Below are 22,796 nucleotides of genomic sequence, written 5' to 3'. Positions count from 1 at the left end.
GCAGTTGGTGCCTTGAAACAGAAGCATCTCACATAATATAGATTGCTCCAAGAAGTTTGCACTACAGGTTTAGGAAGTGAAATTTTAGGGTTTTATTAGTATTTATTAGCCTGTAACTTAGAGATTCACCGCCCCTCTCCTGACTCAAAAACCCTCAGCATGGTGTAAAATGTGAAGTCCAGTGAGTAATGTCACAGTGGCTCCATTCATATTTTAATGCAGTTTGTCCCTTGTTTTCTATTACAGGCCTTCATAGCGTGTTTGTGTAAAGGAAGAGACATTTTTTAATCACATTTACACGGGGCACATGCTTGTCCATTATTACCATTCAAAAATGTGCTTCAAAATAAAGGTATTATACATAAACAGCAGTAAAGAGCCTTTTTAAGAAAAGTTGCTATTGGTCAAATTTATGGTCACTATATAGCAAGTTTCTGAGTTATATGTGGCAAAATTACACATTTTAGACTTGTTGGGCATTTAGATTTTCATATTAAAATTAGTTCTAATGTCAAGATTTCTAAGAAAAAACATGACTGAAAAACAGTTGAGTTAACAAATAAAACTTGACCTCTTATTGAGGCCAGATTCAGAAAGTTACAAAAGGGCACAAGGCCAAGAAACAAGAATACACAATGCTGACATAAGATCTAACAAAAGACAAAGGGAGACTGGAACTAAATATACACAGAAGGGTAATCAGGGTAGAGTGGAGACTATTGGAAAATAAAACTAACCAAAAGGCACTAGAAACTTAGCTTAAAGTAAAACAGAGTGACTAACTTTAAGCAAGGGAAAAACACAGGAGGACAAAAGAAAACACAGAGGAGAACATGATTAACTACTAAATTATAAGTAGAACTGAATACTCAAAATACTAGAAATACCTCTGAGCTGAAGAGTAAAAAAAAAAACCCTCTGAAAACAGAAGACAGTTAATATCATTCATAACCAAAAACCAAGGTAAAGCCAAAATTCATAGACCATGGACATTTAACCTCATTCATATATTCAGGCTCACATAAATGTATGCATGCAGAATCACAGGAAAGGGCAAGATTTCAGTTTTCCACAAATCTCAAGTGTGTTGACTGATCACATTTGAGATTTGACAAGTGCCACACTTGGAAGATAGTCAGTGCTCTGCGCTTCATACTGGAATGATGTACATTCCCCCAGTAAGGTGGTTTCATTTAGATTGTGATTTAGGGTTGCAAGGACTGGATTTCAGCTGCTGGGTTTCAGTGTTTTTTCATTCACTATTATAGGAAGCAGGTACAGGAGTGGCTCAAAGGTTTCGAGAAAAGGTGTATTTGAATTATGTCTCAGAAGGAGGGTTTTTTTTTTTCTTCATGGCATCGTGTTATCAACAGTCAACTATCGTCATAGAAAAGACAGGCCGACTAGATCATGTCTCAGTCCTTACTGTTTCTTTTTAATTAGATTGAAAAAAGAAGACAAAAAGCATAGTTAACAGGAAGTTTCTGCTAAACTGCTCAACAGCCATGAGTTTGGCTGCTTATGAACATATCAGCCTTTTGTGGGTAACTCTCATGCATTTTCTCAACCAATCATATGTCATTCATTAGTATCCTTCAGTCTCATTAGAGTTACTCCAACTGCCTCAAAGTTAAAATTAGTTAAAGTAAAGTGCTCACCTTGTTCTTGTCACCAGATAGCAGGTACTTAGTTTTTGTTTTTTTGTCCCCTGTCATTGCCAGAAGTCTCTGGTCACCCCACTGCTGCTGTTCCCTTCCTGTCTGTATTCAATTCAATTCAATTCAATTCAATTCAATTCAATTTTATTTATATAGCGCCAAATCACAACAAAAGTCGCCTCAAGGCGCTTCATAGATACAGAGAAAAACCCAACAATCATATGACCCCCTATGAGCAAGCACTTTGGCGACAGTGGGAAGGAAAAACTCCCTTTTAACAGGAAGAAACCTCCGGCAGAACCAGGCTCAGGGAGGGGCGGCCATCTGCTGCGACCGGTTGGGGTGAGAGAAGGAAGACAGGATAAAGACATGCTGTGGAAGAGAGACAGAGGTTAATAACAGATATGATTCAATGCAGAGAGGTCTATTAATACATAGTGAGTGAGAAAGGTGACTGGAAAGGAAAAACTCAATGCATCATGGGAATCCCCCGGCAGCCTACATCTATTGCAGCATAACAAAGGGAGGATTCAGGGTCACCTGGTCCAGCCCTAACTATATGCTTTAGAAAAAAGGAAAGTTTTAAGCCTAATCTTAAAAGTAGAGATAGTGTCTGTCTCCCGAATCCAAACTGGAAGCTGGTTCCACAGAAGAGGGGCCTGAAAACTGAAGGCTCTCCCTCCCATTCTACTTTTAAATACTCTAGGAACAACAAGTAGGCCTGCAGAGCGAGAGCGGAGCGCTCTAATAGGGTGATATGGTACTACAAGGTCATTAAGATAAGATGGGGCCTGATTATTTAAGACCTTGTATGTGAGGAGCAGGATTTTGAATTCAATTCTGGATTTAACAGGAAGCCAATGAAGGGAAGCCAAAACAGGAGAAATATGCTCTCTCTTTCTAGTCCCTGTCAGGACTCTTGCTGCAGCATTTTGGATTAGCTGAAGGCTTTTCAGTGAGTTTTTTGGACATCCTGATAATAATGAATTACAGTAGTCCAGCCTGGAAGTAATAAATGCATGAACTAGTTTTTCCGCGTCACTCTGAGACAGGATATTTCTAATTTTAGAGATGTTGCGCAAATGGAAGAAAGCAGTCTTACATATTTGTTTAATATGTGCGTTGAAGGACATGTCCTGGTCAAAAATGACTCCAAGGTTCCTCACCGCGTTACTGGAGGCCAAGGTAATGCCATCCAGAGTAAGAATCTGATTAGATACCATATTTCTAAGATTTTCAGGGCCGAGTACAATAACCTCAGTTTTATCTGAATTAAGAAGCAGAAAGTTAGCGGCCATCCAGGTCTTTATGTCTTTAAGACATTCCTGCAGTTTAACTAATTGGTGTGTGTTATCTGGCTTCATGGACAGATAGAGCTGGGTGTCATCTGCATAGCAGTGAAAATGTATGCTATGTCTTCTAATGAAACTGCCTAAGGGAAGCATGTATAATGTAATCAGAATTGGTCCTAGCACTGAACCCTGTGGAACTCCATAATTAACCTCAGTGTGTGAAGAGAACTCTCCATTTACATGCACAAACTGGAGTCTATTAGATAGATATGATACAAACCACTGCAGCGCAGTACTTGTAATACCTACAGCATGTTCTAATCGCTCTAATAGGATATTATGGTCAACAGTATCGAACGCTGCACTGAGGTCTAGCAGGACAAGCACAGAGATGAGCCCACTGTCAGAGGCCATAAGAAGATCATTTGTAACCTTCACTAAAGCTGTTTCTGTGCTGTGATGAACTCTGAAACCTGACTGAAACTCTTCAAATAAACCATTCCTCTGCAGATGATCTGTTAGCTGTTTGACAACTACTCTTTCAAGGATTTTTGATATGAAAGGAAGGTTGGAGATTGGCCTATAATTAGCTAAGACTGCTGGGTCTAGAGATGGCTTTTTGAGTAAAGGTTTAACTACAGCCAGCTTGAAGGCCTGTGGTACATAGCCGATTATTAGAGATAGGTTGATCATATTTAAGATCGAAGAATTAATTAATGGCAGGACTTCTTTGAGCAGTTTTGTAGGAATGGGGTCTAAAAGACACGTTGATGGCTTGGAGGAAGTAATTATTGAAGTTAACTCAGAAAGATCAATTGGAGAAAAAGAGTCTAACTTAATATCAATGGTACTAAGAGTAGCTGTAGATAATATTACATCTGTGGGATGATTATTGGTAATTTTTTCTCTAATGATAAAAATTTTATTTGTGAAGAAGTTCATGAAGTCATTACTAGTTAACGTTAAAGGGATGGTTGGCTCAAAAGAGCTCTGACTTTTTGTCAGCCTGGCTACAGTGCTGAAGAGAAACCTAGGGTTGTTCTTATTTTCTTCAATCAGTGATGAATAGTAAGATGTTCTGGCTTTGCGGAGGGCTTTCTTATAAAGCAGCAAACTATTTCTCCAGGCTAAATGATGATCCTCTAGATTTGTGACACGCCATTTCCTCTCCAGATTACGAGTCATCTGCTTTAGGGTACGTGTTTCAGAATTATACCACGGAGTCAGGTACTTCTGATTTGAGGCCTTAGTTTTCACAGGAGCTACAGTATCCAGAGTCGTACGTAGTGAGGAGGTGAAATTATTAACAAGATAATCGACCTCTGTTGGGGTAGCGTTCAGATAGCTGCTTTGCTCTGTGTTGGTACAGGGCATTGGAGATGATAACAGTGGGTGGATTATATTCTTAAACTTAGTTACAGTGCTTTCAGAAAGACATCTACTTTGATAAAGTCTACTCTTCACCGCTGTGTAATCAATTATTGTAAAAGTAAATGTTATCAGGAAATGATCAGACAGGAGAGGGTTTTCAGGAAACACTGTTAAATGTTCAGGTTCGATGCCATATGTTAAAACAAGATCTAGAGTGTGATTAAAGTGGTGGGTGGGTTCTTTTACATTTTGAGAGAAACCAATTGAGTCTAATAACAGATTAAATGCCATGTTGAGGCTGTCATTTTTAGCATCTACATGGATGTTAAAATCACCCACAATAATTATTTTATCTGAGCTCAGAACTAAATCAGATAAAAAGTCTGAGAAATCAGACAGAAACTCTGTGTAAGGCCCAGGTGGACGATAGATGATAACAAGTAAGACTGGTTTCTGAGTTTCACAGCTGGGGTGGACAATGTTAAGCATCAGGCTTTCAAATGAATTAAAAGTCTGTCTTGGTCTTTCATTAATTAATAGGCTGGTGTGAAAAATTGCTGCCACACCGCCCCCTCGGCCTGTGCTTCGAGATTTCTGGTAGTTAGAATGGCTCGGGGGTGTTGATTCATTTAAACTAACATAATCATCCTGCTGCAACCAGGTTTCTGTAAGGCAGAGTAAATCAATTTGTTGATCAATTATTAAGTCATGTACTAACAGAGACTTGGAGGAGAGAGACCTAATATTTAATAATCCACATTTCACTGTTTTACTCTTTGGTTCAGATGTGGATACTGTATTGTTCTTTCTTTGTGATTGTTTATGTTTAAGTTGTTTGTTGCTGGTTTTTAGTTTGTTTTTTGTCTTTTTGGAAGCTGACACAGTCTCTATGGAGATGGGTTTTTGGGGGGGTAGCAGGAGGAGAGAAGCTGCAGAGAAGCGTGTAAGACTGCAACTCTGCTTCCTGGTCCCAACTCTGGATAGTCATATTTTGGGGGGTTTAATAAATTTGTCCATATTTCTAGAAATGAGAGCTGCTCCATCCAAAGTGGGATGGATGCCGTCTCTCCTAACAAGACCAGGTTTCCTCCAGAAGGTTTGCCAATTATCTATGAAGCCCACATCGTTTCTGGGACACCACTCAGACAGCCAGCAATTTAAGGAGAACATGCGGCTAAACATGTCACTCCTGGTCTGATTGGGGAGGGGACCAGAGAAAACTACAGAGTCCGACATTGTTTTGGCAAAGTTGCACACCGATTCAATATTGATTTTAGTGACCTCCGATTGGCGTAACCGGGTGTCATTACTGCCGACGTGAATTATGATTTTACTGAATTTACGTTTACCCTTAGCCAGCAGTTTTAAATTTCCTGTATGCACATAAAAGGCAGTGACTGAAGGTAATGAGTTGTTTTACACTAATATCAGGACTTCCATACATCAGTCCACTTATCTAACTAAGAGTGATGGTGGTATTGGGGTCTATTGTACTAGGGGCAGGTCATCAGCTAGTCACTGGACTATCTGGCTAAATAGAAATGAGCATTAACACTAAAACTGTCTCCAGTTTCCTGCATCAATCAATAATCAATTTCCTGCACATGTCACAGAGGTTGCTGCTGCTACTCATCACACAAGCACTTTCTCACATGCACACACAGTGACAAACAGGTACACACAGTACACATACATATATGAGTATATCATTCAGGTTCCCCTCTCACCTTCTAAAGGGATTTTGAGCTTTAAGAATAAGAAACCTGTCCTTGTTTTGTTTTTTTATTTTATTTTCTTTGTTTTTATGGATTTCCACGTGGATGAATGTATGACTGTGTTATTTTTCTAGAACCGGACGGCTAGCGCACGTTGTTGACTCTTTAATAAAGGCATCCTTAGAAAACTGGGCTGTGGCCGGGCTGTTTCTTTGACTTGACCTGTGTCTGAGACTTTTTCCTTTTCAGTTATCCCACAGGAAAGGACATAAGGGTCAAACTTGAATTTGAAAACCACCTGAAATTGTGAGACATTTGATTCTCAATCATTAAATCCGCATTGGAGCTCTGATTAACTGCAAGTATCTATTTTGCAGCCAAAATAGAAGCCTTAAAGATATGTAATTCCACCACTGGGAACAAAGATATTATACAAAGTTTATAGATCGATTCATGCTTTCTCACTCATTCTGTCACTCCTTCCTGTTACCATTCAAAATCTGCTAAAATAGAAATTAGAGGTACCTATTCTTTTTTCTTCCAAATTATCTTCACAGAATTGCAAAAACAAGTGTAAACATCATCTTTGATGGCGAAAGAACAGAAATATGAAGAGTAGTTCTGAGAGATTCTGCAGAGGCTGATGAGGGCTTAATTGAATTGATGTAACCAGAGAAGAGACTGAGAAGATCAAAGAACCGAAGCTACGGCAGCGATTGGGACCCAAACACCTGCCGCGAGTCTGTAAAGCCAGCTGTGAGTTTAAATGTGCACTCACAAAAGGCACTTTTAACAGGAACACTTGTTTTGTCTGTTCTGGCGCTGTGGCTCTGGTTATTTTTAGAGGCGCTTGGAGACAAGGAGGACTCACTCTGAGATTTAATTGACATCCTGTCGGGTGTTTCTAGGTGCCTGACTGCATGACTTTTCTCCTGACAGAACGGGTGCAGCGAGTCGTAAGAAACCCGCTCACCATAAAAGACTCGGGGTGTGGTTTCTAATGCCAAATATAACCTGGCTGAGCCATGTAAATTAGATCAAGAGGAGCTGACTTCCTTATGTAAGAGGTGGGAGTTGTTAATGGAGCGCACAGTGCTGTCAAAGTGCTTTTCATTTACTTTTGCATATTCAGTGGTATTGCACTAAAAGCCACGTGTGGGGCTTTTAAAAAAAATTTATTTATTCATTTATAATTCTTCATGCTATGTCTGTGTTATGATTTCCACCAACTACAATTAATTTGTCAGAATGTATAATATTTCAGCTGAACTGCCTTACAAAAACGGCATTTCAGCCACTTTTCAAGTTTGAAAGTGAAGAATTTAAACAATATTTCTAATCTAGTGTCTAATTCTAAAGTAATGGCCCAGTCCCACTAGACCAGGCGTATCAAACATAAGGCCAGGGGGCCAGAATCAGCCCAGCAAAAACTCATATTTACCCCACTGGGTGGTTTTTTTTTTTTTAAATTGAAGGTGGGCTTAACTTTTACATGTACAACAATATTTTCTTGAGTTTTTGCTGCTGACAAAGACCTCCCCCATGGCCACTGACTACATCAAAGTAATTAAGTGATAAATAAACATTTATATGAAAGTTCCTTTTTTTCACAATCCATTGTAGAAATATCTGTGTTTTTACGATGGATCCACAAAAATGGGCATTTTCAGGAACTTTGTGTTATATAATGACTAGACAGTCTGGCCAACCAGCTACCAGTACCAGTGTATTTTCTGTCATTTTACACATTTATTTCTTACAGTTTAAGCTGAAGGAGCCATGCTGAGAGATTTTATTTACTCCAGCAGGATTTCTTTATCATGTAGAAAAACTGAGATGTTCTGATGAAATTGCATGTCTTTATCTTAGAGATCAAAGTGGGCTGTATGTGGCCCACGATGTGAAATTAGTTTGACATCTCTGCACTAGAATAAAAATAAAATGACAATCTCCTGGCAACTAGGAAAAAAATCAATGGTCATCCAGTACATTGAAGTTTTCTGTATTCAGCCACTAGTTGTAGGTGTCTGAACAAAACCAGTTCACCTGCAGGTGACCAGTTTCAATTAAGTCAGTTGCACAGGTTGCCTGGTTGTTGGCAGATTGCTGACAATTGCACTTAATCTGAGTCTGTCTCCGCTGATGAGTGCAGTGCAGTTTTATTTATTTAGCACTAAATTACAACAACATTTAATGTGCTTTATACTGTAAGCTAAAGACCCCAATAGCCAAATGACCCCCTATGAGCAAGCACTTGGCAACAGTGGCAAGGAAAAACCGTTTTAACAGGAAGAAACATGTTGAACCGCTTTGCAATAGGGAACACTACTAGTCAACTGGTTTTATTCTGATTATATTCCTATGTAACAGCAAGGCTACTAAGCACTATTGTCAATTTACAGTTTAATTGCTGTCCTGCAGCAACTATGTCACCAGTTTTGGGGCAATTTCTGAATCTCTGTTTCAAATCTGTGAGCTGAACTCTTAAAGTAAATATTTAGTGTACGTGTATTTGATTTTCAGCAGACAGCAGATGATCACTGTGTTAAAACAAACAGTGATAATGATAGCAGACTTGCTTTTTTATCGCCATCTCAATGCAAAGTTGCTTTTTGAACAGCAACAGATTGCAAGCTGTTGATAGTTTGCTGCACAAAGTGACAAATATTTTTGCTTGTGCTGCCGGCTCCAACCACTGTTTTCGCTGATGTGACTGCAGTATGAAAACTCTCCTAATGATTTTATGACCTCAGTGGCTACTTTCAATGAGTATTTGATATAAATGGTTGTAAACTATTATGTTTACAACCAATTATGTTCTACTTGTATATTACTGAGAGCACAACAAGGAGAGACTGAACTACTGTTAATGTCATTCATTCACAGCTCATGTCGATACAGACAAGATGAAGGATTCCCAGGAAACACTTTTTAATTTCAAATTTTTCTGTACGAGTCATCACGGCAGACTGACGCTTGTTAACATGGATACACACAGTTAAAATGTAACCGCCACCTCATTTGAAACCAGTTTTTTTTGGCTCCCCTCTTATTCACACAGCGTCACAGTAGTGGATGGATCCAATATATTTGATTTAGCACAGATTTTTACACCCTACGGCCTTCCTTATGCAGCCCTCCCAGAGGTTTGTCTCCTCCCAATCTTGAATCAGGAAGCTTTTGTGTGTTTGGCAAAAGTATTAACCACTACACTAAACTGACTATTACTATAAACAAGTATAAAAAAACACAATCTAAAGCTGATTTTACACCGACACGGAGATGCATCATGGCTGGTCTTTAAACTCACAGGGTCCATGTGATGGCAATAAAACTCCTTTAAGTCTGTGAAGGTTCTCAGTCATCCAGGTCATCGTAGTCTAAGGAGCTTGCAAAGAAAAGCGTCTGGACTTCTTTAAGTTGCTTGAAGACGTTTCACCTCTCATCCGAGAAGCTTCTTCAGTTCTAAGGTCAAATGGTGGAGAGTCCCAGATTTAAACCTAGTGGGAGTATCCCCCCACAGAGGGACAAAAGGACCCCCTGATGATCCTCTAATCGCCCGAGCCAAGGTGTGAAAATGGGTGTGGGTCCCAATCAGCCAGAGTTTCGGGTGAGCCCAGGATGTGAGTGGGCGTTAAGGCGTCTGGGAAGGGATCTCAAAACTGGATTATAGATAGCAGAGAGTTGGTGTCGTAAACCACCGCCTCTGTTTAAAGATGGTCGCTCACAGTGGACATAGATGGCTTCTTTCACTCCTCTTTCAAACCATCTGTCCTCTCTGTCCAAAATGTGAACATTGGCATCCTCGAAAGAGTGTCCTTTATCCTTAAGATGGGCTGCTGAGTCTTGTCCTGTGGAGGTGGCTCTTCTATGTTGTGCCATGCGCTTGTGAAGTGGCTGTTTGGTCTCTCCAATGTAGAGGTCTGGGCATTCCTCGCTGCACTGTACAGCATACACCACATTGTTAAGTCTGTGTTTTGGAGTTTTGTCTTTCGGGTGAACCAGTTTTTGTCTGAGAGTGTGGCTGAGTCTGAAATGCACCAGGATTTCATGCTTGGAGAAAACTCTCCTGTAAAACTCCTTTACATTAGCAAGTGGACGTCATGTGGGCTTAGGAGAACCATCCAGAACTGTAGAAGGTCCTTAACCCACCAGCAGGACCAGGACAGGATGAAGACTGGCAGAGCTACAAAATGACCTCTGACCACACAAACAGACTTCATGAAGGTGGTCTCCCAGCATCCTTACAGGCACCGTTGAGCCAGATTGGCATTTACTATAGAATACCGGAATTGGCAGGTCCACCTGTGCTTCTCACAGATGAGAGCAGGTTCACCCTGAGCACATGTGACAGATGTGAACAGATCTGGAAGAAGTCATAGAGAACATTATATACTGCCTGTTATATTGTTTACCATGACAGGTTTGTTAGTGGATTACTGATGGCTGAGGAGTCATCCATGGACTAGCCTCTTCAGGCTTGGCCATGGCACCCAGACAGCCATTAGGTATCAGGATAATATCCTGGACCCATAGTAACCCCCTATGCTTGGTGCAGTGGGTCCTGAGTTCCTCTTGATTCATATCAATGTCGGGCCTCATGAGAAAAGAGTATGCAGGCAGTTCGTGGAGGATGTTGGAAGGAGTTGATTCCATTGACTGTCCAAACACTCTCGTGACCTAAACCCAACAGATCAACTCCTGGGACATTATGTTCCAGCCCATCCAACGCTACCAGATTGCAGTTAAGGCTGTCCAGGAGCTCGGTGATCCCCTGGTCCAGATCTGGGAGGAGATCCCCAAGGACACCATCCGTCATCTAATTAGGGGCACACATACAAGCACACAGAGCCCGAACAGACGGATTACTGAGTATGATTTTGAATTGCTGCAATGAAATTTTGGGAAGACGTACTAGCCTGCCACATCATTTTTCTCTCTGATTTTCAGGGTGCCTTTAAATTCAGCCCTCTTTAGGTTGATAATTTTCATTTCCTAATAAATGATCCAGTCCATACTTGTCCAGCATGATTCTCTTTTCTCAAATGAGATCTGATGTGTTTTCTATATGGTCCCTTAATTTTTTTCAAGTAATGTGGCCTTGTTCCTTGTTCCGCACAAACTTTGTGTTTGTCTCACATTTACTTTGTTGGGTTCTGGTTAACCTATTCTGGAACCAGGGGGAGAGGGAAAAAATAAGAGAAGCAGAATTTATGAGAAAAAAGGAGGATTACATGATTTAATATAATAACCAGGTGGAAGAAACTGATAAAACAAGGTCTTTGTTTAGTTTTGTTTTGTTTTTTGTTGGGGGGGGGGGGTTTCTAAAATTTGCATCGCTTGACTTTGAACAGGTTTGATTATTTAGATCTTCCTCTGCCGACAGTTTTTCGTCTGAATATCATCCTCTTTCCTAGACCTGTTTTCTCTTTTGTTGTTGTTGTTGTTTTTGCCTGTAATGACCCAATATACTGCCTTTTATTAAGCTTTTTTCCCCGGTATGTAAAATCAGTGATGTAAAAACAGCAGAAAAACTTTCAATGCAACTTTTCATGAAAACACTTTTTGTTCAGTTACAAAGCCTCTGCTCACAATTCGCTCTGTTGTTTCTCTTATCCGAGATGCTTTCAGGGGTCAGATCGGTGTCACTTGTTTCACTTTAGTGTTTGTATGTGTGCGAATTGGATCTAAACTGATAAAACCTGTTTCTTTTTGTGCTCTTTTTCTCTGTACGTGCTGAGAGCGAGAGAGCTTTTCAGCAATGTGTCATGTAATCTAAATGTATTAATATTTTTATTCAAGGAACAGCCAGAAAGGAGAGCAGTAGAGAGAAATGAGTTTTTTTAACAAAGCCCTCGCTTGCCCGCTGTGTGGGCTGCACCGCTGAATAAAAACCAGCTTTCATCTCTCCTTTTTCTTTCTTTTCTCTCTCTCTCCCTCTCTCTACATCAACCTCCCCTCCACCAACTCAGTGTCAAGTTCTGCTATGAGACACACAGTGATCTGTGAGTGTGTGTGTGTGTGTGTGTGTGTGTGTGTGTGTGTGTGTGTGTGTGTGTGTGTGTGTGCGCACGCATTGTGCAATGAGAAACTGGCTGTCCTTTTGGCAGGCAGCAGTACACTGAAGCACCTCTCAGAAAAACTGGACTATTATTGAACCACTGACAAACGCTCTCATCTCACTGTGCAGCTCTTTCTCTCTCTCTCTCTCTTTTACACTCTCTCTCTCTTTTACACACACTTTCAGATATGCAGTCAGAAACATTCAGGCATACAGACAGACAACATATGCACACACATAGATACACCTCTACAGATAAATTCTGTTAAAGTCCTGCAAGGGATCTGGGGAGTTTAGAAAGTTTATGAACTTGAAGTACAGGAGTTCCTCAGGGAACGTACCAAGGTCCTCTGGGGGTTACAAAAACAAAAAAAATCATAAATTATCCTTTAAGAAACATTTACAATTATCATTTGGAGTGCAGTGCAAATCCAGTATCCATCCATCCATCCAATCATCTCTCCTCATCCAGCAGCTTAAACGGTAGAGCGCCATAACATCTGCGTCTAACTTCTTCCTGTCAACACTTCACACCAGCTAAATGCTCAAGTGTTCCTTTTGTATGGCTACAGTAATTTTTCTGCTGTCTACTGAAAGTAATTGGTTTTATTTTTGGCCTGTTGTTTGTTCTTTGTTTGGTGGAAATCTTGAAAATTTCAATTCCAAATAGGGGGTGGGCAGTATAAATGGTATACGGTAGAAATAATATGAATTTTGCCAACGGTAGACTATACCGCTCTACCGCGATAGTGTATGTTGATGGTGTCATCAAGCTGCGCCTGTTTTTGTCGAAAGCATGGCAGCGGCTGCAAGCAATATCATCTGCAAATTATGCCGGGCGACAGTAATAGCAAAGAGACGAAACACTTTTGGAATATGAGGGAAGCCAAAAACAGAGCTTCCTCCACTTCCCTACCATTGATTCATTAGTGCTGAATTCTCTCGCAGCTGCTCTATTCCCATGTTGTTGCAGTATAATAATGACTGACCTCTTATTGCGGATGGATTATCTCAGTTGTTCTCCTGACTGAAGTTTGGTCCGTTTACAGCATTCTGCCATGCAATGGCATTTGTCCCTAACCATTAGGAACCCCTTCTGCTAATTTTTGTCGAGTGGAAAAAAGTTAGCGTTCATCCTTCAGCTTCACTGTGTTTATATTATGCTAACGTAGCTGAGTCGCTAGCTAACATGTAGCACATAATTATATACCAGCTAACTTCAGTAACTCTACAAACGTCACTGCTGTTTAGTTTTCTGTCTTCATTTATGTTGGAAGTGGTAGCAGAGCTGTACGTTTTAATTTTTTCAGAAATCTCTCAGTCAGAACATGGTATATCCTGTTTAGGTGGAAGCGAGCGAGCTAACTTCCTGATAACTTCTAACTCCGTTGAATTTAATAAATTCTGTTTTCATGGATGCCTGGATGTTAAACTTAATTGTTACACCTGGTAAAGCAGCAGTGAGCGCCGTGTACCACATAAAATCGTTTCGAGGTCAGTAAGCACAACCTGAATTCATACATAAGGCACACTGTCGATTTTTTTTCACTTCACCTGAGAGACATAACCTCTTCAGCATGTCCTGGCTTCAACCCTGGAGTCTGTGCCCAGTTACTTGAAACCCCTACCCCAGTAAGAGAAGTCTGGGAAGCATCTTAATCAGATGCCTGAACCGCCTTATCTTGCTCCTTTCACTGTGGAGATGTAGTGCTTCTGCCATCAGCCCCTCTAAAATGACCAAACTCCTCACCCAATCTCTATAGAAGACCCTAGACAAACTTCAGAGGGAATTTTGTTCTTTTCTTCAGTACCCACAGCCTGTAGCCATTGAGTTGGCGGGGGCGACCGTGGCTCAGGGGGTTGGGAAGCGTATCTGTAACCGGAAGGTCACCAGCTCAATCCCCGGGCTCTCTGTCCTGGTTGTTGTGTCCTTGGGCAAGACGCTTTACCCTACTGGTGTTGGCCAGAGGGGCCGATGGCGCGATATGGCAGCCTCGCTTTTGTCAGTCTGCCCCAGGGCAGCTGTGGCTACAACCATAGCTTGCCTCCACCAGTGTGTGGATGAATAGTGGCATTGTAAAGCGCTATATAAATCCAATCCATTATTATTTGTAGTTGAGGTAAGCTAACAGCTTTTCCTTGAGGCTCAGCTTTCTCTTCAACACAACAGAGCAGAACAAGATCTGCATCAAGCTTTTTTTCCCAACAAAACTCTTTTTAATTAGCAGCAATTAGAGTTTGAAGTAGAGCTATTCTGTTCATTAACAGCTTTGGATTTTTATCCAAGGACTGTGGCTTTGCATAATTAACCATTCAAAATAGCTCCTATTTGTCTTTCACTGGGCCTTTGTTCAGCCTCTCTCTTCAGTCTCTGTCCGAAACAAGCTGTTTTCCTCTTTTTAGCTCTCTTCTGATTGGCTGCCCATCACAAACAGGAGTCTGAACCCTGTTTACCAAACAAATTCTTGCAATTTTGAGATTTTTGTGATTTTTAATTTCAGTTTTTTTGTTTTCAGAAAATCGTTCCGGTTAGTGTTTACACCACATTTGCTCATTTCAGTTCAATTTTATCCTTTAATGTTCTTATTGTTACTTTTACTTCATGTGGACACACATTTGTCAGGGCAAATTGTGCAAAACATTCAAAACAGAGTACTTTAATACAAACAAAATACATCTGGGACACATTCACAGTCATGTAGACTTCCCAGACTCAACAAGCATTTTCCTAAATACCTCTTCGTGCTTGCTGTGTTGGCCAATTCGGCCAAATGAACAAAAACTACAACTGATGGATGGATATTATGACTGTTTCCAGGCCGACCTCAACATTGAAATCGATACGCAGAAGAAAAATGCTCTTTTTTAACAACTCAATTTAATTATTCTCTAGCTCCCTACGAGCATCTGGTCTGACACACAAGTACACACATTAAGTTGCGTGTGGCTGGCATGAAGCTATTGGCTAAATCGCTAAATGTCCAGTGACCGCGAGCCACTCAAATGTCTGCACATGTGCACCACGAGCATCACATCCACAGGCACAGGTGGATGATAAGCCAAGAGCACATCTGATAGTTCCCATAACTGCATGCAATCCATTATTTACATGGAAATGGAGATCAGAGGTCAAAGGTCATAACACAGGCAGCTCAGTATCAATACAGATGTGAGGCAATGAGCCGCTCTGTTAGTCTCACAAGGAAGAAAGAACGGAGAGAGGGATAGATGTCAATCATCTGTTCAGCGTTGCATAACAGGTGAAGCCTGGCAGAACTTTAGGTTGGTGCAGGTCTCCCTCTGTTGGATGAAACTAAAAACTGCACCTCAGAGCACTGAGTCCAAAGACTGTCTGTAGATCGGAGGTGCCACTCGTTGCCAGGACTGCTCACTCTAGTTCACCACAACCACAGAGTGTAGGCGTGAAAAAGAAATCCTGATACAGTCACAGATTGTTAATGTGACATTATGTTTCAAAAAGAGTCATTAATTAATCAATTAAGTAAAAAGAGTAAAAGTATAGGTATACAGATGTCAGTGAGTGACAGAAGGCCAACTGTGGATCAAACCTCCCTCATATCACTTGTTTTAAAATAATTTTTAAGCATTTTAAAGGTTATGATTGAGTTATGAGCTACAGGACAACAAACAAAGTAACAACAAACTATAGGCCACTTTTTTTGGAAAAAATTGTTTTTGAACTAAAGATATTTTTGGTACCTTACCTAAGATGTACACCAGGTAAGTGTACATCTTGTGCAGAGCTTAGAGTCACAGTCAGATAAACATATACAGTATATATCTGTGTGTATATATGCACAACATCTGATGATGTGTTGTGCGCTTTTCTTGCAGTATTATGTGGATATTGAGTCCAGTGATAGAAGATTAGTCTTTATAATCCTCTCTGTGATCTTTATGACTCTCTGGAGAGCCTTCTTATCTACGTGGGTGGTGTTCAAAGTTAAAAAGGGGCACATGGAACCAGGCTGAAGAACTACAACCCACATTCTTTAAGAATCTAATATGGAAATGCATCATACTTTATCACTGTCATCAGGTGGGGACCATGCAAAGCAAACATAGCCTGTGTTTTACCTGATGGGTACAATGTTACTGTTGAGGTGTTGCTGCTGCTCCTGCTGCTGACAGTGCTAAAAGGCAAGGCTGTGTTGACCTGAGACTGTAGACTGTAAAATGTCGATAGGAGAGATGGGAGCTGATTAAACAGGTGTTATGAGATAATAATGAAATGCAAAGATGAAAAGGTGACAACACTTGGAACCATAAGGCAACAAAACTGTGAGAAATAAACTAGGCTGTGAATATGAATCACTCTTTGCCTCTCTTCCTCCTTCCATCTCCTTATCTCATCTATCACTCTCCACTTGCTGTCCATCTGAGATGAAGGCACAATTTACTATTGCATTGATCTATTATTTAATTATCCACTCTTAAAAACTCTCGCACCCAATCCATAATAAAGTAATAATAGAAAAATGTTATAGAACCAAAACATTGCAGGTGTGTTTATTATTGTTTTTATACTTGAATACCTCTGCAATGCAACAACTGGTACATGTGTTATTGTTACCTGTGCTCTTTTTAATTCAGCTGGTGGGGGATCCACTGCCTTTAGCAGCTCCTTTTGTCACCATTTCCTCTTTATGTCCTTACAGGGCATGTCTGGACAATGTTATATCATGAGTAATGATTTTAAAAAAATATCAATATACATAAAACACATACACGCACACACACACACATACAGTGACATTTTATATCTTCTCCAGAATACTGTATGCATTATGGCTACAAGTTTGCATCATGGTGCTGATCCAGAATCCTTCCCTTATTGTTTGTTCCTTGTGTTATAATAATAAAATAATTAAAATGAAAAAAATTAAGTAATAAATATAAAATAATGTATTATAATAATGTTTATGATGATTCAGTTTGTTTGACTATCCACTCTGTGCAGGCAGAAAGCTTATTAAATGTTTAAACTGTAGAGATACAATAATGTTGCTGCTGTAAAATCTGCATTTTGTCCTATTTGAAATATAAATCTAATGACTGTAGAAAACATTGGATGATACCAAAATTTGCAGTTTTGCGCAGGAGTAGCGCTGAGTGATACCTCTTGTCTTCCAGCAGCTCTTCGACCCTCCTCTGCCTCTCATTGGTCGAGCTCCTGCCACTGCTTCTTCTCTGATTGGTCGGAGATCCGGTTGTGTAACGCCCTTAGCGGAAGTGATCGGTCGCAAGTGAAGCAGCAGGAGTGATGATACAGAGGAAGGCGTGAAAACAGGGGAAATAACGGTGCTCTGCGGAGTTGTTTGAAAGTCAAATAAGTTTTATGACAAGATAAAGACTCGGAGAGAGCAGACGGGATGATTTTAGTGGCATATTTGTCGTTTTTTCTCCTAATTTCCTCGGTCGGAGCAGCGAAGGATGGGGACGATGACTGGGTTCATCTGCCCAACAAATGTGAAGGTAAGGCGGCTTGTGGTGCTCAAAACGGGCTCCGAGGACCTCTAAGAGTCCTACAGCAAATAGAGAAGTCATACTGCAGTATTTGTATATATAATACACGTAGTATATGTGCTAAGTATAATTTCCACTCTGTGTGGGTTCACACTGTTTGTGGAGGAAGTCGCACTGAAACAGGATTATGTGAAACATTAAAACAGGAGTGCTGTTGGGCTTAGCTAACATTTCACATTTGTAAGCTTTGCTTTTAGGTTTTTGCTCTTGAAATTACTCCATTGGCCATTTCTTAGCATCAATACAAACACTACCCTGTAGCCTTGCTTTTAAATTAAAGGTGCTCATTGTAGGTATTTTATTTTGAAAATCCTGATACTAACCCATCCCCTCTCATAGCTGCTGTACCACCTGTCCTCTGCCAGGTCAGCTTTGCCTCTTGTCCGAGGGGTGGACTCCCAACTCCACAATGCTGGACTGCAGGTGGAGTTGGGAACCTACTCTGAAATGCAAAGGAAGGACTACCGCCTCCACCTGCAGTCCATGACAGTGCAGGTGGAGTCCATCTGTGGGGAAAAGCACACTTTAAATGAATCAGAGAATCTCGATGACATCAGTGACCCGATGAGTTTAACTGCTTTGTTGAGACATTGTTGAGGTTTAAAGGGCTTCTTCTCATTGTCTCTGTTTCCCTTTCCAGTCTGCAAGTTTGTCAGCATCGAGATGAAGTCGGCGTTCGAAGAGACGGGGAAGACAAAAGAAGTCATCGATACGAAATACCGCTTCATAGACAGCAAGGGGGCGTCGCCGATCAAATATGTCAAGTCGTAAGTTTGAGTGTGTGCGCACCTGGTACCGGGAAATGGAGCGTAAAAAAATAGGAGTCCGGTTTCAAAGTAGAAGTGAAAGCTGCTCTGTGTGGAGGGAGAAGTATGCCTGGCTGATTCTGGATCTTTCTCTAGCCCTCAGAGACAGACGGCAACAAGGGACAGGAACTTGGTCAGGTTCAGTTCCTGTGCAGAAACTTATTATAGAACAGGGAAGCTGCTGAAGTGCTCTGGGTGGTGTGTGAGAGCAAAGCTCGATGGGAGTTTTAATCTGAAAGCATCACAGTTTTAGGACCTGCTTTTTAAAAAAAAAAAAAAAGTGTTACAATATTCTAAATGTGGTTGTGAACATGCAGGTTTATGTTCAGTCTGCAGAGCTGACATGTGTCAGACACACTTAACTCACGATGTTTCCCTTTTTGTTTTTTTGATTTAGGGTAAGTTGAAAGGCAGCATACGTCTCATGTCTGGACATGAAATATAACGTTTCTGCTACAGTCAGCAGGACTTAATCACAGCTGTATTTTAGTGTTCACCGTGATCCATCCATCACATTTTGTTACAACCACTTATCCAGTTCTAGGTCGTGGACGGGGACACAGAATCAGTTTTATTGAATTTATAGCACCAAATCACAACAAAAGGTCCCTCAAGGTGCTTTATATTGTAAAGTTTAAACCCCCACAATCAGCTGGCCCCCTTTGAGCAAGCACTTGGTGATAGTGGGAAGGAAAAACTCCCTTTTAACAGGAAGAAACCTCCAACACAACCAGGCTGAGGGAGGGTGTCTCAGGATGTTTTAGGATGCAAGGCGGGCTAGTAAACAAATATGTAGGACTGTTTTTTTCTTGTTGTTCCTTCTAGTTCTTCTAGCAACCCCTCAGCTCAGACTCTGAGCTGAGGGGTTGCTATAAAGGCCACTTTACTGTGGATCATTTAGTTATCACCTCAGGATAAAACCATAGACCTCCTTTAAGTATAGGGGTACTTTCATAGCATCCAGGATACCAGCTGAGAAATGCCTTTAGTGTGGAGACGCGCTGACATGAAAACAAAGAGCACCGAGGAGCAGAAAACTTAAATGAAAAAACTCTGTAATGTTACTTTGACACGGTCCATAAAATGAAGTCAGCTGTGACGTGTGATCAGGTTTTTGGTTCACAGACAAAACAAAAAAAGGGCAAATCCAAACAGAAGGTACAGGGAGAAAAAAGCTTTAACTCTGTCGCCTGCTGGGATGTTTAATGTGTGTTTCTCCTCAGAGACCTGAGATTCATCGAGGTTGTAGAAAATGTGTGTCAAAGGCTGCTGGAGTACAATCTGCACAAAGAGAGAAGTGGCAGCAACCGTTTTGCCAAGGTCAGTGTAACGGTTATTTTTAAACACCCTGGATGTGACGCGTGACACTTTCTGCAAGAATCAGTATTTTTAGGGTTTGGTTTTCAAGCATCTTGTTTTTTAGCTCATAGTTTACAACACGTGAAGCTGCGTGTTTGTTTCATAAAATGTTTTTTAGCTGAATGTAGTCGTGCTGTCACCGTTGCTTCTTCACATGTAATGACTGCATATTGAGCTGTTCTCATTAAAACCCTGAAACTTTTTCGATCGGCTTTACTGTTTATGAAAACTGCTGAAAATAAAAGGAAATGTTCACAAAAACTAAATTCAATGGAAGTTGAACTCCGACCATAGACGTCTTCATCTCGGTGTTTGAAACTGTACATGCTGACTGTGAAGCTTCACACTCTAGTTGTGATCCCAGGCAGTTAGCCAATGAGCTTACCGCAGATTACCCTCTTTGCTGACACTTGGAGAACAATAAAATTATACAGTGATAAAACTGGATTAAAGTTTTCATTCAGTAAGACCCCAAATAAGTGACTGAGTCCTTAAACTCACTGGGAAAATCTTTAGAGGTCCAATCAGAGGGCTGTTTTCCTAATTTTTGGAGTAGCGGTGGCTCACAGGTAGAGCAGGCCATCTGCTAATCATCAGGTCGGTGGTTTGATTTTAATGCTCAGTCTGTTGCAGCAGCAAAACAGCACATATCGTCATCAGTGTATGACGATGATTGTTTAGCTTCTTTTTAACGTAGTTTGGTTTCTATGCAGTCGTCCATATTTGTAGTTTTAAATGTGTCGTCGGGCATAGGGCATGTCGGAGACCTTCTCCACCCTGCATGGGTTGGTGAATAAAGGAGTGAACGTGGTGATGGACATTCCCTACGAGCTGTGGAACGAGACGTCAGCTGAAGTGGCCGACCTTAAAAAACAGGTGTGTTTATATATTTATTTAAACATTCCCAAAGGAACCAAAATTAAACTCCAAACATGGTCAAATTTTCATCTTTTAAATTTAATTTGTGTGTGTGCGGTCAGTGTGATGTGATGATAGAGCAGTACGAGGACGTGATTGAGGACTGGTATAAAGGAAGCCAGGAGGAGGACCTGACCACATACCTGTGCGAGAAACACGTGCTCAAAGGACAGGACAGAGGTAACGCTCGTACACACAACTCTGATGTTACATCCATGTTGTTGTTTTTTGTAATTCATGATTCCTGATTGTTTAATTTTGCACCCCTTTCTTTCCCTTCTCACATGGCTCCCTCTGGTATTCACCTGAGTTTTTGAGACCTTTACACCATCAGTGTAGTAAAGAGCAAAATAAAAACAATAGAATTCTCAATGACAAAACAAATATTGTAATTACAAAAATAATAATAATTTTGAAATCAAAATAAGTGCAATAAAATAATTGTTGTGACTTTCAGATTTGTATATTTCTCTTTGCCTTGCTTTCTGTTTTCCCAATCTTATTTTCCCGCCACGCTTCTCCTTCCATTTCTCTCTCCAGCCTGCCTGAACGAGAACTGGAAGAAGGGAGACCAGGCAGCGATTGCAGAAGACAAGAAGAAGAAGAAAAAGAAGAAGGGAGGGAAGAAGGGCAAGGGCAAAGGTGAGGAAGGAGGCGAGGGAGGAGCAGACGGCAGCTCGGAGGGAGAGAAGGCGAGCAAGAAGAAGAAGGAGAAGAAGGTGAAGAAGAAGAAAAAGAGCAAATCTCCGGTGGAGAAGACGGACGGAGGGGTGTCGTCCGACGAGGAGATCCAGCCGCAGGTGCCTCTGTCTGGGCAGAAGACGGAGCTGTGAGTCCTGGATGTGGATCAGTCATCCAGAGTGAAACCTGCTGAGACAAAGCAGCTTCTGGAAGTGTTAAAACTGAGGTTCAAGTCATTGAAATCCTGTGCTGTTACATGTTTTGAAGTCATTTTTCAGGTTTCATGAGGGAGAAATCAGATGTATAATCAGTTACGTACAATATTTCGCTCCTTTTTACCCCCACTTCAGTCATTTAACGGTTTTTAGTAGAGTCTCCGTTGGAACTTAAAGGATGATGTGGTTATCATAGCTTGGGACCAGTTTTTCTATTGGTATTCATAATGTTTGTACTTTTGAGGCCACAAACGTGAAAAAGACTTGAATTGTGATTTCTGGGCTCGACATCATTCTTAGACCAAAAACATAAACACTTTAGGGATACGTGAGAACCATTTCTCAGTATTTATTGACAAATCATGAATTATCCTGTACTAATACATCAAAAGAAAGTCTCTAGGTGCACTCTGTATGAATGATTTTACAGTAGGGCTGTGCGATATGACCAAAATCTCATATCCCGATATAAGAATTCTATCGTCCGATAACGATATAAATCACAAAAATGTAACATTTTCTGTAAATTCTGTGAATCTCGGGCAGCTTGACTTGCGGGAAGTGTTTCCAGCTGCGCGTCATGTAGCTGGAGTCGAGTGTTTTAACCGATGCATGAAACGATACATTTTTAGACATAAGTTATAACAGCCGCCGTTTTCTAAAATAAATATAAATGTTTTTATATCGTCATCCGATATATATCGTTATATCGAACAGCCCTACTTTACAGTGCTGTACACAAACTACATACAGAGTATAAACCTGTGTGAGTCGCAGGGCGTCCACGTGTTTGGTTTTCCGTCTCTCGGTCGGACGTAGGTGTTGATTCACGTATTTTGTCTTTCTCTCTGCATCTCACGTTGGCAAAAACTTCAATCGCAGCTCCGAACTGAGACTCTCTTTCACTCATGTTTTTAAATATTTTTGTGCCCTTTACAGCTGTAGATCTTTGACCCTCAATGAGCATTTTATTAGGAACACCGACATCTTTGTAACTTTGACCAATCCGCTACACTTTCAGTTATTGTAGAGCTGCGTGAAAATGTTAAATGATATTGTGTAAATAACAAACATATTATGAAATGACTTTTTAATTCTTTCTGTAAATAATCTTTCCACCTATGTGAGCTCGTATCTCAGGATTAACTTACTAAAAAGACACCATGTATCAAG

At 40.7% G+C, this 22,796-nt stretch overlaps 1 protein-coding gene across 1 annotated transcript; it reads left to right on the top strand.

Moving 5' to 3' along the window:
• The first annotated feature begins 17,340 nt into the window (after positions 1-17,340).
• On the top strand, positions 17,341-22,103 carry cnpy3 (canopy FGF signaling regulator 3). Its single transcript, XM_026163140.1, has 6 exons — positions 17,341-17,593; positions 18,285-18,411; positions 19,674-19,770; positions 20,563-20,685; positions 20,790-20,907; positions 21,268-22,103. The coding sequence occupies exons 1-6, from the start codon at positions 17,491-17,493 to the stop codon at positions 21,558-21,560; spliced, it is 861 nt and encodes a 286-aa protein (XP_026018925.1). The 5' UTR covers positions 17,341-17,490; the 3' UTR covers positions 21,561-22,103.
• Positions 22,104-22,796: the final 693 nt, after the last annotated feature.

Source organism: Astatotilapia calliptera, chromosome 3 (assembly GCF_900246225.1).
Source record: "Astatotilapia calliptera chromosome 3, fAstCal1.2, whole genome shotgun sequence".
Classification (NCBI taxonomy): Eukaryota; Metazoa; Chordata; class Actinopteri; order Cichliformes; family Cichlidae; genus Astatotilapia; species Astatotilapia calliptera.
This window is presented reverse-complemented; position numbering and strand designations above follow the sequence as displayed.